Source organism: Lolium rigidum, chromosome 5 (genome assembly GCF_022539505.1).
Source record: "Lolium rigidum isolate FL_2022 chromosome 5, APGP_CSIRO_Lrig_0.1, whole genome shotgun sequence".
Classification (NCBI taxonomy): Eukaryota; Viridiplantae; Streptophyta; class Magnoliopsida; order Poales; family Poaceae; genus Lolium; species Lolium rigidum.
The window spans coordinates 188,148,607-188,166,662 of record NC_061512.1 but is presented as its reverse complement, the minus strand read 5'-3'; the positions used below and the strand labels follow the sequence as shown (position 1 = coordinate 188,166,662).

General features: G+C 44.0%; 1 protein-coding gene across 1 annotated transcript; it reads right to left on the bottom strand.

The window, feature by feature from the left end:
- Window positions 1–9,355: 9,355 nt before the first annotated feature.
- On the bottom strand, window positions 9,356–16,676 carry LOC124654606 (probable diaminopimelate decarboxylase, chloroplastic). Its single transcript, XM_047193601.1, has 8 exons — window positions 16,155–16,676; window positions 14,408–14,582; window positions 13,887–14,036; window positions 10,597–10,758; window positions 10,285–10,470; window positions 10,002–10,124; window positions 9,817–9,906; window positions 9,356–9,732 (listed from the first exon to the last, which is right to left on the bottom strand). Exons 1-8 carry the CDS (start codon window positions 16,649–16,651, stop codon window positions 9,646–9,648), a joined length of 1,470 nt encoding a protein of 489 aa, XP_047049557.1. The 5' UTR covers window positions 16,652–16,676; the 3' UTR covers window positions 9,356–9,645.
- Window positions 16,677–18,056: the final 1,380 nt, after the last annotated feature.

The following is an 18,056-nucleotide window of genomic DNA, read 5'->3' as shown; positions in this document are numbered from 1 at the left end:
TCATGTCCGCGATGCTTGTGGAGCCATAGTTGGTGTCGAGCTCCACATGCTCTTCCACATCCGCGGTGCTTGCGGAAGAATCCTCCTCGAAGTAGTCCATGTAGTCCGCCATATCCTCTTCTTCACTATCCATGTTAGCACGACAAAAGCTATATGGTGGGTGTTAGTGGAAGAAACTACCGTCAAGTCTCACCTTGAAGTGATAGAATTGGGTCAACTAATTAAACCAAGAGATAATTCAATTTGTGTTGGGTATACACACAAAAACACACGCAAAAGCTAGCAAATATGGTGGTAGGTGAGGATGGTGGAAAGCCAAAAGTCAAAATCCGAAATCAAGTTTGTTGTTAAGAGTGGGTAAGCTCCAAAAATCAAATGTCCAAATGGTGATCACGGAAACACGAATGATGTGGAACACACACATGAGATGATTGGGGTTAGTGCGACCAAGGAATGAGCGAAAAACAAGAAGATCCACACGGAAGGTGGTGCTCGGTGTCACACTAACACAAGGAGAGACAAAGCTTTGGTTGCAAATTGAGAGACAACAAGATTCACACGCGGCCTCTCTTCTCTTCTCTCTCTTTTGCTTAAAAGCTTTTACTCTTTTGTATATGGTGGCACTTGCACTCTTTTGTATCTATGATGGCACTACTCTTTTGTATGTATGATGACACTTGCACTCTTTTTGTGATTTTCTTTCTTTTTCTTGCACTATATTAGCGTTAGCTTCGCTTTTGCTATTTTGCCACACACGAGTACTTGCTTAGAAGCTTGACTCCACACTACACACACACCTCACAATCGGGGCCACGTGCAATGTCTCGCAACACTTGATAAGCAATGCTCGATAGGATAGGTCGCAAAAGGAATAGGGGCTACAAGGCGGGAGGGGGCAAGTTATACCTAGATGAAAATTTTAGGCGGTGTCGGAACACACAACTTGCGATGGTGTCGTAGTTGCGCCGGAGTCCGGGGTGCCGAAGGTGTCGCCGCGGTGTTCATGTAGATGCGGAAGCTCGATAGACAATCCTTGCACTCCAAAACGGAAACCGGGCAAAATAAGTCAATGCCCAAAAATTTGGGTCACGACGAGCGATCGAAGGTGTCAAAATTTTGGAGTCGAAAAATTTCGGGAACGGTATAAAAATTAGAGTCAATATGAAAAGGGATAACTGTGAAAGTTTGGGGTCAAACGGGCGCCGGAAAGTTGTCAAAATTTGGGGCAAAAAGATGAGTCAGAATTGGGCGAAATTTGAACAGCGGCACTACCGGGCTATGCTAGCCGGCACTGCCGGGGTGACTCGGCCGGTACGAAATCCATGGACCAAAACCACTCAAAACGCAACAAAATCACAGATCTGACCAAAGGCAATTTAGGGCTATTTTTTGGGGAATTTTTTGGAAAAAAATTTGGGGTGAAATTGGATGGATGGGGGTCAAATCCGGGCTAACCAAGAGCTGTTAATACCATTTGATGAGGCCTAAGGGTTAGGATGTGCCCAGATCCCACGAATTTGACCAAGTGAGTGGATGAATGAGGGGGAAGAGGATGAAGAACACAAGATCCAAATAAGAACACACACACACACAACCCAACACAACCCAATTTACTCCCTTGATAGGTTAGACCAAGCCAATAGAACAACTTCTTAGAGAGACCCTTGGGTAGAATCTAACAAGTGGGGGATTGGTGAGGAGATCTCAACTAGAACTTGGATGAGAGAGGCGATAGCCTTGAATCATCCATGAAGAGCAGAAATCCTTCAAGAGTGCCTTGATACAAAAAAACATAGTTCTAGGGAGACAAAGCTCATGTAGTCTAAGCCAAATCTTGTCTAAAGCCTAATGGAGGTGGGGGGAGAGGTACTTATAGGCCCAGATCCATCCAGGGGTAGAAGGGGCATTACAATAAAGTATTTGTGTCCATAGATGATAAATAGACGGTTGAGATGTAGTTGACTTTGGTGGGGCCGGCAGTGCCGGCGTGCACGGGCCGGCAGTGCCGGTGCACTCGGGACGGCAGTGCCGGCCCTGGCTGCTTCAGGCGACTCGGACGGCAGTGCCGGTGATGGCCGACAGAGCCGGTGAAGTTGTGCCGGCAGTGCTGGGGTGCGCCCAGCGGCAGTGCCGGCCAGGTGGGGGCGGTGCCGGCCTTGTGGTGGCAGGCGGCTGGAGCCCTTCTCCTTCTTCTTCTCCTTCTTTGGTCTTCCCTTCTTGTTCATGAGCAACGAGGCTTCTTCCCCTCCTTGGCTCCTTGACGCTCCCTTCGGGTCGTTGACGAGATTGGTACCTAATGACACATAGACATAGGTATGAGGTAGCAATCAGTTCAAGGTTATGTCGAGTTTAAGTGTAGAAAGGAGTGAATTCACCTTATCATGTATGGATTTCACTCGGGCTCGGGTCATTGATTCACTTGGGGGAAAAGTTTGCCATGATGTTGTTTCGTCCTTGAGCGGGGCTGCATCAGATGTTCTACGATGATTTTATAATTTTGGATACACACTATACAAAAAAGTTACTCCCTCCGTCCCGATTTAATTAACTTAGGGGAAAACGTTTCAGAAAAGGTTACTCACGAAAGTAGAAAGTAAGCGCTGAGATTTTTCTTTACTTTCATGAGGATTGTTATATAGTGGAACATCTAAGCGAATTAAAATTTCGGTAAAAACCAACATGTTTATAATACGATGATACATCGTAAATCGAGGTATACCTCAAACATAGAATGTTTGATTCATTTTAAACCCACTGCAACACACGAACACTTTTACTAGTACTTCTCTCAGTTTGTTACCTGAGATCAAATACAGCAGGCACATCCTTTGGCTTGGCTCTCCTATCTACTGACCGGACCTTATGTATATCATGACCAGATCTCGGTCTAAACTCAGCTAAATTCGTGGGCGGAAGCACCGAACTCTACGTTCACGATTAACATCTACTCTTTGCTGTCCATGCTTCTGAGCGAGTTGTCTTTGTCCGGTAGACTACATTTTGTTTTACTTCAATATCTCAAGGACTCGTCGAGCGCATTTGGCTGGAGACATGGGAAAGACGAGAGGATGCAAGGGTATTTAAAGTACTCCCGATGTGAAGAAGATGCATGACCATTCATACGATTGTGGTGATTTAATTTAGTTTAGTCATCTGAAAAAGCTCTGTCATTCAGTGAGTGCCCTACCCCAAACCGAACTTACAATGGGGTCATTTTTGGGCGGAGGCATAAGGCAATATTCTGTTGCTTAAGAGCAAATTCTGTACCTAATAAGGCAGAGTGGTGGCAATTTCAGAAATAGGATATGCCCACTATCTCTCCTCTTTCTCTCACCGGTGCTGTAGTACTAGCAGAACTAAAAAGAAAAGAAGATGTACTTAATCAGTTCGTGTAAATATTTCGTTGCTTATAATCAGCAAGGACATATGAATTCTGGATACACTCGATTGATAGGCTATCTTCACCCAGGGTGGTTGGCAGCATACTAATAAGATACAAGATGCATAAAGTTTTTTTTGTATTCTCTCTTTCGCTAGCTTATTTATGTTGCCACTTTTAACGACCTGCCAGTTTGTAATCCTGATTATCATACTATTCAAAACCTCGTCCGACAAGGAGGACGAGAAACCGTTGTATCTCTCCTCGCGTCCTTTTCTACGTCAACCGGTGCCATTATCTGTCGCTGACTAGCACTTTGTGTATTCTTCGTCTGTGGCCGACACGATGTTCGTGGACAACACCAACGCCTTGGCGAGCCCCGGCGAGTCTATCAGTTGTGGGGGACGCGGAGCGCCGGCCACCTGGTGCAGGAGGTAGGCCGCCACCTTCTTCTCTCTCTTGTTTGGTGGCGGTGGTTGCGGCCCGATTCTTCTCTTTCTTTGGGGTTCGAAGCCCTGACTCTGTATTGGGGACGACGGGTTGGAAGATGATGCCCACCAATTTTCGAGGCGGAGAAATTCCCGCCCGAGGAGGAAGAAGAGCGCGCAACCGACGGTGTCCCCGTGGTGGGTGCACAAGGAGGAAGACGAGCGTGGACTGGTGGCGACTGTGGAATGTAATTGGGACGCATGTGCATACCCGCTTTGTCAGCCCAGGTCTGTAGCCATGTTCTGTGAGGACGGCGTCGACATTGTGTGCGCTCTAGAAAATGTGGCACCCGATGCAGTTCAAATTGCCACCTCACGCTTGGTGATGAACAACGCCCCCAGAACTGGCTTCCAGCGGACCAGTCAGGGTCCACATGTGCCTCCGGCACCGGTGGCACGATGTAGCCATCGGCAGTGATCTTCCACCAAATGGGGATCGATCCGCCGCCAGTACGGAGGAACGAGGAGGGTGGCCTTGCACATGGCGATCTAGGGTTCTAATTAACCCAAATTGCGAGTGGGATGACATTGATCTTGTTGATAGTGATGGTGTTGATGGTGATATTGGTGAATATGTTGATGGAGAGACTCCCCATACGGTAAGGAGGAGTTGTTGGTGACGATGCTTCGATTTCCTCTTGGCGTTGGCTACGGAGCATCAAGATCTAACCCTCCCAACGAAGAAGAGGATTTTTGCCTCCACCTCCACCTCAGAAAAATCTCTCAAAATTACACCATGAATTTTTCTAGGTGAAGGAGGGTCTTGTAAAAAGAAGGGGAAGAGGGGGTTCCTAAGGTGCCTGTGGGCCCCCATGATGCGGCTAGCAAGGGGGGGTGCCATGGGCCTCACTTCGGGCCACGTGGCTCCCCTCTTGTGCCTCCAATGTCGGTGCCCTTGCATCTGATGAAAACCGACTCTAGAAATTTTCTCGAATTAATTGACATTTGTAAAGTTCCCGAAACATACAAATAAAAACGGAGGTTTACTACTCCCTCCGTCCCAAAATGTAAGACGTCTAAGAATTAGTCAAAAGTCAACGTTTTTATGTTTGACCAAATTTATACACAAAAAGATGAATATTTACAATACTGAATCAAACATCGATATTGTCTCATAAAAGCAAGTACAATAAGATATAGTCAGCAGGCTATAAGACTTAAAATAATATAGTTTTGCTTAGTTGGAGGAGAGAGAAGAGGAGAGAGAAGAGAAGTAGGCTACTCCCTCCGTTCCTTTTTAATTGACTCGGATTTAGTACAAACTTGTACTAAATTCGAGTCAATTAAAAAAGAACGGAGGGAGTACAAGATAATACTGCCTCCGTTTCAAGGAATAAGGCGCACGCGCATTGCAAGACGAACTTTGATCATAAAAATTGAGCAACAAAATCTTGATTATATTATATGTAATTAGTATCGTTGGATTCGTATTGAAAAGCACTTTTAATGATATTAATTTCATACAAATAATTTTTATCTATTTGAAGTAATTCTTGGTCAAACAAAAAGCTCGTAAAACGACGCCTTATTCCTTGAAACGGAGGTAGTAGTCAGCTGAAGCGCGTGCTCCAAGGCACTTTGTGAGATTGAATGTGGGTCATATACATATAAAATAGTTCATACTTGTATCTAAATATTGTATAGGCTCACTACAACTAGACTATAGATGACATGGTAAAAACATATAGCCAACAGCTGACTCTTCTATTGTTCTTGCTCTAATGCCTTCCCACTAAGACATGCATGCATCTTCTCTTTTTTAATAGATGGCCCCAATTTATTGGTCTATCAGCGAGCCACGTCACTAGATTAAAAGTTTTCACCTATCTACTCGCCAGATTGACACGCCCGATGACCCCTCGCCACAACGACACTCGTGGCCAGACCGACACGCCCGATGGCCCTTAGAGCATCTCCACTCGTCTCCCCACAAAGCCCCCACGGTCACTTTTTTTCATCCGAACGGCGAAAAACGGCCCAGTCTTCCTCGTTTTGGTCCGGATTTGAGCCTATTTTCGTCCGGACTCCCCATGCCATCCTCGGTTTCCCGGGGACTCCGGATGAAGCTAAACCAACCGCCCACGCCCACGTGTCTCCTCTTTCGTCCGGATTCCCCGAGCCATCCTCTTTTTCCCCGAGAAACGCCGCTTGGGGAGCACACGACTGGGAAACTACTCCTCCCCACGCCAAATCTTCCTCCAATCCGGACGAAAATTTCGCCGGATTTGAACGTGGGGAGCGCCAACGAGTGGGGATGCTCTTAGTCGCCAGAACGACGCGCGTGGACCAGATGGGTCGATACTGGCCCATGACCCGGCCGACTCTCTTCCTCTTCCTCGCCTACTCTCTGTCTCTCCCCAACGAACGTCGGTTCATCTTCCTGGTAGTTGTATCCGCCGCAATGGCCTCCCCAGCCATAGCTTTATTACGACCTAATGTCTCCCCATCAGAGGCTGCCACAAATGCCCCTGAAGTAAAACCGCACTATGCAGCCCACCATCCATCATCATTCCAGCAAATACGCAAGAAACTGCCCCGATGAACCCGGCCGCCGCCTCATGTTTAAATAGTTACACATGTCGTCATTGGCAACCTGAGCGCATGCCTCGGTGCCTCCCCTGACGCCATCTCTGCTCCACGTTTTTAGCTGTCCACTCCAGATTTCCATTCCCGCTTTGGTAGCTTTCAATCTGTAAGGTTGTGATGATGCTTCAAATCTGCTCGATGTTCTGCCTCCCCCGTGATTTGGTTGGATTTCATTGGATTGTCTTTCTTCTCACTCAAGCCCGCCTCGAATTATTTGGATTTCAATTGGATATTGCATACTGGTTGCTTCAGCAAGCAGGAAGAAGATATTATGACGTCTACGTGCTTCCATTGGTACAAAAACTCCCATCTCTAGCTCTCAATTTTTTGTTTACACTGAATCAGCTCATGCATCTTCTATTTTCTTACTCTTCTTGGTCGCATGTATTTGTTCCCTTGGAATCACTACTGAAATTTGTTTTTACATGTTCCCTTCGAATATCCCCTGAAATTTATTCATTACATGGAATTTTCTCCCTTGGAATCTTCCATCGAATGCATTTTTCAGAGCTTCCTTTGTGCGTGTGCGGTTTGCAAAAGCGAATAACCCTGGAAGTTCAGAAAATCCCACGAGCCATCATGGTAAGCATTCAGTCCTTTCTTTGTTGTTGTTGTAACTTAGGGATGGTACTCAGAGCTACAGGCCTCAGCATCACCATCAGGGTGCTCAAACACAATCGATGAGAACTTTCATAAGGTGCATCCCGATCTTATGCACATAAAAACCTTTTAATCTCACTTTGCGCAATTGATGGTCAGTTTGTTGGCTTTGTTTCGATGTCGTATGAAATTCTCTGAGTACGTTCAGTACAGTCAAATGCAGGTAGTCTAGACAGAGATTGCATGGAACAACTGTCCTATTTTTCTTAATCAATTCCCACGATGAAGGCAATTCTAATTCATTTAATTATGTGTTCAATTTATACTCCGTATGTCTAGATACCCGCAGCTACTCATTTTTTTTCGTAAACAGAGTCCAAGTTGCAGAATAATTGTGCTCTCTTTTCAGCTTTTAAGACAGTAATCTGAGATTTTTGCTGCTGCTACCAGTTCGATTACTGAAAGCAAAGGATATAACTAAGCAAGCTGAGTCTTTGTTTCATATTTGCAAGTGCAGTTTCAATCTTATCATATTTTTGCATCTAAATGTACAAAATTGTCTCAAACTTCCAATTTCGGTTGTGCCATAGTTAAGTGTTACTCTAATGTTGTATATAATTATTCTTTTCACAAAAAGTAATACATTTTTTTCTTAAACTGTAGCTCTCAACCAATCATGAAATTGATTATTCGGAAGTTTTATAGGAACAGTTTGTTCCCCGCTTTTTATAAAAGATTGATGTATGTCTGATGTGAAAGGCTCATTGTCTCAAAATGATGTGTCCAAGATGCATCATCAAGAAAGCTGAGATAGGAATGTATATGCTTCAGGTCTGTCCGTATGTACTCTAAATGGTATAAGACAAATGTACGGAAGAGTAGCTTTGCAGTCTCCTGTTTCATCCTATGTATGACTCGAAGTTGTTATTAATCCTTCTTAATACAGAGGCAAAGGAACGTCTAATATCTTTTAACCGTCATTTACTGTTTCAAGTTTCTTCTAAATGAAATTTGATATATGGAATATAATTATTATATTGAGTAGCATTTTCACATGCTTCAATAACCATTCCTTATGTTTTAACTTCATATGGATTAATGTTACTTCTCCCTATATACTGATGTCTATTTCATAATGTACCGTCTCAGTCTTTCTATACATATTGGCTTATGTTTGATCTCAACTTCCACAATTCCCGCAGCAACGCGCGGGAAATCATCTAGTTTAATTAGAAGTAGCAACCCCCTCTAATTACTCTCTACCTTCTCTTTCTTCTTTCTGAAACAACCATTGCATGAAACAACCATTGCATGCAGGCAGGGGTGGAAAGTGGAAACCGAACGAGATTTCATGTGAGGCTAGGGTGCATGCTTGTCTGTTAGGGCAGCCCCAATGCTACAGGGTGGACCGCATCTAAAATTGCCACATCAGATAGTTTGCTTAGGTGGAGCAGTAATTAAGAAGAAAGAGATGAGAATCGTATCTTATTTAGGATACGTATTTTGTTTGTGGCCCCAAAGATTAATTAATTCGCTGCCTAATAGAACTCTGCATGGGCTTGCCATCACCCAATCGTTATGCAGGCCAAAGCCGCTCCACTTTATTATTTGGACCTACGTTAAGATATGAAGCACTCCTGTATCTAGTTTTGTTTGGGTGAGCTGGAGAGCGCCAGATACAGTTTCACCGTATCTGCATTGTGGTGGCCCTTAGCATTCATGTTAATTAGCGAGTGCAGCTGATTGGAGAGAGACAAGCACTGAGTAAACTTTTAGCGTCCAATCAAATGCTACCTTGATCGCGGTACAAATTCATATGAGCCCTGTGAACCAGGACGTAGGGAGTAGATTCACCATAAATTTTACTATAATACAGTAAATGTAAAAAAAATTAGTACTAAGTTAGGAAGTATGTATGTGGGACGCGCCTGTGCAGCAGCGGGGCTGCGGCGCACTCGGACGTGAGCGAAAATGAACAGTATGTATGTGGCCAAGCCATCCATTTGTTTACTGCATTTCAATGTAAATCTGACAGATTTTTCAGCAAATGTGCAACCCACAGTTTTTCATCAAGAAAACCATTACACAGGGGTACACTGGTGGCGACGAAAGCCAACCCCAAACTGCAGCAACGGCATCAAGGCAGGGCGTTTAATTCCTCCTGTGAAGGAAAACGAAAAGAAAGAGAGATGATCCGAGGAAAGAATGATCACCTATTCTTCAAATTTCTCTGGTTGGACTTGCAATCCGAGTAAAGCACGCTGACAGCATGTTGAGTGTAATCGAGATGTGAAGGGACAAATGACCAAAACTACCGATTTCATTGATTATGGCAAAGCCATTTATTCTGTCAACACAGATGGGGAGGGATGCGATGGTCGCAACCGCCTCCGCATTACAAGCAGGGATTAACCCCTTAATCAATGTAAATTCATTAAATCCTAACAAGACCGAAAGAAAATCACACCATCGCACAAGTAATAAGGCAAACCCGGATCATACTACAGCAATTTGTATCACCTTATGCATTCACGTTCCGCTAAAGCCACAGGAATAGAGTGATCTTCTCAAAATGATCATCACGCGAAGGGGCTAGACAGAGAGACCATCGAAGAACTTCATGTAGTCGTCAAATGTTTCCCCGTGCCTAATCTTAGCGATGGATCCGTCATCATCTACCTGCAGAGTGAAAACATAATTTACTGGTTTCAGCAAGTATAAAGGAGAAGTGCATTGACAGGACCAATAGGCAATAGTTCATACCCAATACTCGGCTGGTCTCATTTTCAGGTTGTATGTCGAAGCCATACTCATGCAGTAGGCTCCTGCGTCGTGGACAACCAAACCAGCTCCCTGCAAGGGCAATGTCAGAAGGGTGCACACATGGGCTAATCTATCTTTGCCAAACCTTGTCAGAAAGGAAAAAAAAACAGATAATACTGTCAAACCTTTTCAGGTGTTGGAAGCTCCCTATCTTTGCCAAGGAAATCCGCAGATTCACAAACTGGCCCAACAATATCAAAGGTCGCTACTTCAGCGTCTGGAGAGGGAGGAGAAACTAGTTCGATATGCTGCAACAAAGGAATTATGATCAACTGATATGCATCACAAGGTCGAATAACATGGGCTGCTGATTTTGTGCTTATTTATGCGCAAGGATTACAAAACATCTATGGAAATAATGCCAGACACTGGTCATTACGAGTTAAGCAGTGGTAATTCTAGACAAACCTGATATGCGCCATATAAACTTGGCCTGATGAGCTCTGCCATGCTGCCATCAACGACAATAAAATTCTTTGTACCATTAGATTTCACACCAGTGACCTTGTTGACGAAGCAGCAAGTATTAGCAATAAGGGATCTTCCAGGCTCGATGATAAGAGTAAGATCCCGTGAGAGGACCAATTCTCGTACCTACCAATTTTTTAAGAAAAAATTGTGAGGATCACACCATAAGCAGAATGAGCCTTGCGTGAAGAAACCAGAAAGCATTTGTGCCTACAAAGTGAAGAACCATAAGCATATGGATACTGAACTCACGGTGTTGATAAGGTCCATAGGCGTAGGCAAGACTGCATCTGTGTGATGGTAGTCTATTCCCAAGCCCCCTCCGATATTCAGGTATTCCAACTCAAAACCTTGTTCTCGAATTTGATCAACGAAGTTCACCATAATAACTGCAGCGTCCCTAAATATATCAACCTAAACAAAAGGAAGTCACAACTTGCTTCAGAGACACATTGACAAGCTACTTGATTCAAAAAGTCCAAATTATTTAATGGTAACAACTAAGTATGCCCCAAGACCTGTATATATAAACAGGAGCACCTGTACATCAACAGGAACACATTATAGGATGAACAGAAACAAGCACATAGTGAAGTTCGAAAGAAAAGAAATATGAATTCAGTATTCCGCATAAAAGAGCGAGTTCAGCAAATGGGGGCATGCTATTTAGAGATTGAATTCAGCACAAATTAATGAAATCCAAGCGCACTTCGACTAGCCTTCCCATTGGGTAAGGTTTAGGTGCCATGCCCATACCCAAATGTTAAGTGCCCATATCCAGTTTAACCATTTCCTACTGGGTAAGCAGCGCATATCCATCGCAGTAGCTACTATGGGGTCTGTCTGGTCATCTATCATACATGTGGAGCGAAATCAAGGTCATGGTACATAGATACATACTTCTTTTGGGGGGGGGGGGGGGGACAAGTCCAACTGACGTAATAACGAAGCCATTGAGCCTCTTCACAGCCAACCCTAAGGCATTTCAATCCTGTGGCACATATGCAGGAACTTGTGGAATTCCTCAAGCATGGGGTCCTATTTCTGAGGTCCAGCTGCAACAGGGGAATGCAGATACTACCGCTTGGGGTTGGACTGAAAAAAGGCAATATATAGCAGTGACTGCATATGCAATTCAGTGGCAGTTTTGCGGACTTCAAACCAAATAGATATGGGAAGCTGCCACTGAACCCAAGTGCCACCTCTTTGCCTGGCTGGTACTTCATAGCCGTGCTCTTACAGCCGACGCCCTCACTAAAAGAGGATGGCCACATGACCCTGTTTGCAAGCTATGTAGGGAGCTCCTGGAACAGCCCATCATTATGCGTTAAATGCACTTTCATGACAGCAGTTTGGAATTTGGTGGCACGCAGCCAAAGCACCAATTCCAGCTAGCTCTGACATGCCAAAGGATTGGTGGAACAAAAGCATAGCAGCAGCAAAAGAAGAAAAGCGCAGCCAGTGGAATACTACTATATTCGGGATTATAATGATGTGTATTACAAGCACGAAGCTGAATCTTCTTGATTTTTTATTGGACTTTCATTGTTTTGACTAGATCCATACATGAAGTTTGACTTTGATATGCAAGTGCATGTTGCAATATCAAGTTCTTACTTGATGTTATAGATCTAGAGGGTAAGGGATTCATGTGAGGGAGAGACGAATTCTAAAGATTTTGAAGAAAAGATGAAGGTTCACCAGAAGAAGGAAGCAAAGTTGTGGGAAGCAACCACAATACTCTTAAAAGGAAGGACCAATCAAACCTCATGCTTATCCTCAACAAAGGAACACTTCGGCATGGAAGAAGCGGGAAAGTGAGAAAATAAGGAATATGAAGAAGTAGAAGTAGAGGCATCGTCATTATGGAAGAGGGAATGCAAGGGAAGTATACATCTGCTGGCATGTTTGGAAAGGATGCAGCAGGCAAATGTTTTCAGGGCAAGCTGCTTGATGAAACAGTGGTGGATTTCATGGCACAAGACGCATAAACTCTTTAACTGGGTAGTACAGTTGGGTAGTACAGTTATATTTTGGAATTCTACGCTCTCGCCCCCCTCCAAATAAGACCATCTCTTGCATATACTGACTCCATGGTTTTTAAGACGCACTTAGGCATCAGAGCACCCTCTGACCTCAAGGCGTCGAACAGGCTTAAGACCCATGTCTATTTATGTATTTTCAGTATATTTATTTAATATTGCAGATATTGGTATTTTCATCTATATATTCGGTCAAACTTAGTAAGCTTTGACTTTTGACTAAATTTATATGCCTTATTCATTGGAAAAGATCTATATATTTAGTTTAACTTAGTAAGCTTTGACTTTGGAACAGAGGTAATACAGAACTTTTCTCCTAACAAAATGGCAGCCCTCCTGCCATCTTCTTCTTTAAAAAAATAGAGGCCAACCCGCATGCATTTATAGATGAAAAAGCTTACTCTAGAAGATTCCTGGTCAGCATAAGAGCAACTCTAGCTGATACGTTAAAACACTCCCATTCCTTAAAAACTGCCATTATACAGAAAATACCAATTCTAGCATGTTCCTTATACATTCCTATCCTTAACTTCTATAAATCCCTCTAAAACCACCCCAGTCGTATTTGAGGAATATCAACACCATCTCCAACCTCTCTATACAGTTCGCCTGTTAGAGCAAAGGGGGAAAAAAAAACTCCCCCATGACCGCGTGCGACTTCTTCCGATGCCATAGCACGCCACACTCCATTCCCCTTCTGCCATGGAGCAGAACCCCCATCCGACCTGATTTGTCACAAGAAGCTCCACCGGCGGCTCCGGCCTATCCCACCCACATGTGGCGCCAGTCAGTCGAAGGGACCACCCTGTCGCAAGGAAAATGCCAAGCCGTCGGCCAGCTCTTGCACCTCCCGCACCGCTCCCTGACCCCTCCAAGCTCTGGTGGTAGACACCTAAAATCTTCAACACCGATGCAGCGCCATGACTGACGATTACGAGGTGTTTGGCAAAATGCAGCCAAGGTAAGTTTTTTCTTCCAATCTCTTTAGTTCTATGGTAGTTGCAGCAATGTTGGGCATGTAGATTTGATAGAATTCATTGCAATCGGTGTAGAATTTTGGTTGGTGCTCTTGTACATTGCTAATCATCTACCCATTGGTGTGGAATCCTTCATTAACATGATGGATGAATCCGTGGTGATAGGTTGCATCAATGTATCAGTATCAATGCCATTTGAACAATTTGAAGGACATGGAGAAGATGCCATTGACGTTTTCACTCCATCGTCAGGAAAGAAAAGAGCAAGGTCCACCAATTACACTGTAGAAGAGAATGTGGCCATGATCATGGATTGTGAATGTCACATTTGATGCGGTCATAGGGAACTATCAATCTGGTTACAGCTACTGGAGTCGCATTGAGGAGTACGTCCATCACAAATGCTCGAGAAACGGTTATGATCAAATGTAATACATTTACCACCTTGAGCAACCTTAGTACCACGAATGCTCGAAATTATAAGTAATTACAGAAACAGTTGTGATCAAATGTAAGACATTACCTTTGTAATAGTAGATCCAAGATGGCAGTGAACACCCACCAGTTTAATATCATTTGAGTATGACTTGATAGAGTCTAAGAACCATTGCAATTTTTCATTACGGATCCCAAATTTGGATGTTTTGTTTCCAGTGGCAACATAGGGATGAACCTGATGACAAGAAAATAAATACAATCAGAATGTTGCCCCATGACAAGAAATGACATGTATCATGTGAAAACTCAACAAATCTTACAACTTTCCACATGATTTGTTGCAATAGATTGAAAGATGCTTTGATGCAATTTTAAAGAAGGTAAATTTAGTCTCGTAAAAAAAAAGATGCTCAAGATGATGGCACAGATAGTAAAATGGTGGTTTGCATGCCATTTAGGTAATTCACGTGAAACTGTAAATACCTCTTCCAACTATAACACATGCACAAACACATAAGATCAACAAATGGTAGCCAAGTAAATAAAAGGGGGGAAATGGATGTCCATAATCAAATAAATAATATGCTTTGGGAGGGATGATTCTACCTGTGGATCGACATCCGGATTAATTCTGAGCAAAACAGGCACTTTCTTTCCTGCAACTCTTGCAGCAGTAACAATATTCTCCAAATCAAATTCACTGTCTATATTTACAAATACTCCACTCTCAGCAGCTAAAACAAGATCTTCCAATGTTTTTCCATTTCCATTGAATATGCACCTGATTTTCAAAATGCAAACTCCACATATTTAGTTACCTTCCACGAAGGAAAATTTCTCATCAACTGAAGCACAATTAATTGTTGCAGATAAGGGTTCACAAAGTAAGACCAGATAACTTGAAGAGCATCTCTATTGTAGGATTTTATCATGCATTTGGAATTATATATGTTGATTTCTTTTCCTATATGATTGGTCAAATTTTACAAAATTGACTTTGCTAAACCCAAAACACAGGGTAATTATATAACTACTGTGCTGGTGTGAACAGAATCTTGTCAAAACTCTTGTCATGAACACCATAAACTAGCATGCCAACCATTGGCGGAGCCAGCGGTCAGATAATGGGTGTACACAGTCTCCCAGATTTCAATTTTTACATGGATTTTCTGATTAATATATTTCTCTAAACTTAGCCAATTAAGTCGTTTTGTCAAAAATATTGGGTGTACATCTCTACACCCAAGTCCACAAGTAGCTCCGCCTATGATGCTAACTTTTTCTACAAAGGAAAATATACAGATTCCTGCCACAAGATTAGCTCCACAATTAGTCAATTCGTACTTCATTTTTCTTGTCTTAGATCTGAGCTGGAAAAACAAAGTTTCGATAGCGGACTGATGGTATGAGTGTAAAGACAAGCTGATTTCTGTTTTGATAATTCGGAAATTGCTAAGCTTCAGCTAGCTGAGACGTAGCTTATGTCTCAGTCACGTGCTCAACCGTTCGATTTTGTTTCTGCTTGAAGATTCATGTTTGCTGTTATTTGCACTTTCTTTTTCACATTGAAACACACTAATGTAATTCGACCGAGACATAAGTTAAGTCTCAGTCGACTGAGCCTTAGAGACACCCCATAAGCTTAAGTTCCATACCGACTTTGCCACAAAATGATGCTGCACTTATTTCATGTAGAAAGCATTTTTTCTTAGATTAGGGATTAGCTAAAGGCTGTTGTCTCCAAAACAAACAGAGAAGGCTTCAGATACGGTTTGAATAATTTTCGACGAGCCCAACTGTCCCAATGACAAAAGTCCAACCGGCCTGCTGTCTACCTGAATGGTGCGCATCAGACGCTCAAGCCAACTCCCACAACTACTGATGCATACTGACATGCATGGTTGGTTGCGCTAAAATATCCGTTACCATACCAAATTCAGCAAGTATCACTATTGCATAGATCACTGGCACTGCTATCTGCTCCAGCATCGTCTCGGAGAAAGAAGTGGGAAAACATAGTAGAGCAGGTAACCGGTCATATTTGCTCTGACTGCACCCCCTAGTTCTGGTTACTGGGCTAAATTATCAAAATCTGTGGCAAACTTGACTTAAGGCTTAACTGAAATGAATCTGCACCTTTATCAATCAGCACTTTGTGGTACACAAGGAATGAAACTCAAAAACTAGTATCCACTGTCAACATTCAAAAAGGGGTGGTTTCATCAGTAACAAACGCAACACAATGTGCTCTCCTCCATCAAAATTTAGAAATAATTAAACAGCAATAGCAATCGCACGAGACTTTCGTCTAATCCGTCCTGAGTACAAACCGAAGGAAGGAAGGAAGCCGCACCTGGTGGGGTCAAATCCTGCCCGCAGCGCCAGGCGGAGCTCGTTGCCGCTGACAAGGACGGCGCCGCACCCGAGGTCCCGCAGGAGACGCAGCACGCTGAGGTTGTTGTTGGCCTTCACGGCGTAGCCCACGACGGAGCGGAGCCCCTCGAGGGCCTGGTTGTAGGCGGTGAAGTTGCGGACGACCTGCGGCCTGCTGTAGAGGTAGAAGGGGCTCCGCTCCGCCGCCGCCATCGCGTCCTCCACCCGGACCCCCTCGCAGTAGAGGTGCCCGTCGGCGCCGCGCCGGAAGCAGTGCTTGGGCGCCTCCCCCGCGGCGGCCGCCGGCGGCGGCTGCAGGGACGGGGAGGCGGTGGAGAGGGAGGCGCGGAGGGGGGTCGCGCGTGCATGGCGGCGGCGCAGGGAGACGGATGCGGGGCCGCTGCGGGTTGGCTGGGAGACGTGGGTCGGGTTGGGCGAGGAGAGGAGCGAGCGGGAGAGCAGGTTGGCCGCCGCCATTGCTAGGGTTTGCGCGAGGTAGGTGGGGACTGGGGAGGTTTGGGGTCAGGGCGACTGGCGAGTGGGTTTTAGCCGTTCGGGGATCCTCAAGTCCAGGGTACAAACAGAGTATACTGCAGAGTACAGAGCATGACTGAATCAAGGAAACACCCTGACTATTGCAAGATGAGCCTGCCTGTCAAGTTTCATGTTTTAGGGTATACAGAAAATTAACAGATACATGTGAGTCCATATACTTTTCGCTATTGTAGAACTACAAATTGTACTTTTGCAGTTCACTAATGAAAACATCTAAGGTATGTCATCACAGATTCCCCCAAGTCTCTAAAGGATGAGAAAATATTGTGTTCTTAGACTTGGTCGGCTTCTTTCGCGTGTTCAGTCATTCTAGGCCCCGTGTTGTCGGATTGGGTGGCGCCTCGTTGTTAGATTAGCATATCCGGTGAACAAGGGGAAAATTTTGTTAAAGGCTAATCCAGAGTATGTTACAATAAAAAAATGTATGTTGCAACGAGCTAGTTCCAGGTTCAACTATCTCACCATAAAATGCCTCTCAAAGTCTCTTTCATTGCTCCTACGGGTGGCTGCTTGGTTTGGCCTTCATCGATTATGCTTGATAAAAATGATGGTGCTTCAGTGTCGTTACCTTGCTAAAGACATGAAATTTGCTCGGTCTAGCTCTCCAGGGTGAAAACCTATGATTTGATCTTTGACTGGATCTGGCGTCCACAACACTTATGTATTGTTTACTTTCTGATAAGGTGTTGATAACTCTCGAGTGGAAGCACGCACGCATCTAACTAGATGCTCGGGTTAGAAGACTCTCCCCAACTTAATGACTATGACAGGGTGGTGTCTCCCCCTCCGCTCTTGTTACTTTTATTTCTCAAAGGTGTTTCTTTTGGAAAACCTTCTCGCGGTTCGAATATTGTCATGGCAGTTGCTAATGATGTTTGGTTGTTGCATGCTTTGGATCTTGTTTTCCTATTATTTTATTTTCAATAATTTGGTTTGTCCACATCCTTGATGTCTCGAATTTCTCATAACATTGAGTTGTTATAGACGCCAAAGAGGTCAGATGTACTTGATAACTTCTTTTTTTAGCAAACATGCAACCTTTATTACTTCAAGCAATCAAGGTTACCTAATCCACTAGTTACGGATATAGAAACAAGAGGATCATCAAAACACACACTAACATCTTGATCAACTATTGATTTAGCTAACATATCATATGTCTTGTTTGCATCACGAGGACGGTGTGATAATAGTGCCGACGCGAACCCTGCCATGAACGTTCGTCACTCACCCAAGTAAGTCATTCCCACTATCATGTTATTCATTGGATCTTGGAACGCCATCACCACCTTCCAAAATTGTTTTTGCATCTATTTCTCTCCACCAA